This window comes from Sinocyclocheilus rhinocerous, unplaced genomic scaffold (genome assembly GCF_001515625.1).
Source record: "Sinocyclocheilus rhinocerous isolate Xijiao unplaced genomic scaffold, SAMN03320098_v1.1 C35477796, whole genome shotgun sequence".
In the NCBI taxonomy this organism is placed as follows: domain Eukaryota; kingdom Metazoa; phylum Chordata; class Actinopteri; order Cypriniformes; family Cyprinidae; genus Sinocyclocheilus; species Sinocyclocheilus rhinocerous.
Window position 1 is genome coordinate 1 of NW_015752940.1, and position 495 is coordinate 495.

Consider the following 495-nt stretch of genomic DNA (forward strand, 5'->3'; position numbering starts at 1 on the left):
TCTAAGGCTTCCTTAGCCCCAAGACTGAGGGAGGAAATTAAGAACGAATTAGGTATTAATTAGAGGGAAATGCTGATATAATGGCTTTTGTTTTTTAGTTCAGATTCCTCATTTACCTGATGGTTGTTCTCCGTTTGCGTTTACGCTCATGCATGCCCATCTTCTCATTAAAAAGAGCTGATGGGAATCACAAATTAGAGCTAGGTAATTCTGCCATCTTATGTTTTCATTAAAAACTCAGGGATAATGGTATGATAGTGGTAAATAAATATATAAATGATCTCACTCAGGAGTGTGTTGACTCACCACCGGCTTGCTCAGCCTCCTCCAGCCACTTTGCCAGGATGGATTTGAGCTTGCAGGCGTTTTTGAAGCTGAGCTGCAAGTTCTCGAAGCGGCAGATGGTGGTTTGGCTGAATTCAGAGCCGTGCACAGCCGCCAGGGCTTCACCCACATTGGTCTGTGTGTAACCTGTCAATCAAAGCTAAAAGTTAG

The 495-nt window shown here is 43.2% G+C and overlaps 1 protein-coding gene across 1 annotated transcript; it reads right to left on the reverse strand.

Moving 5' to 3' along the window:
* Positions 1 to 8: 8 nt before the first annotated feature.
* Positions 9 to 475, reverse strand: LOC107734885 (pituitary-specific positive transcription factor 1-like; the record flags this gene model as incomplete). The annotated part of the gene is made up of 3 exons (XM_016546765.1): positions 9 to 24; positions 117 to 177; positions 307 to 475. Coding segments are annotated over 3 exons (246 nt in total), but the record flags the coding sequence as incomplete, so codon positions are not given.
* Positions 476 to 495: the final 20 nt, after the last annotated feature.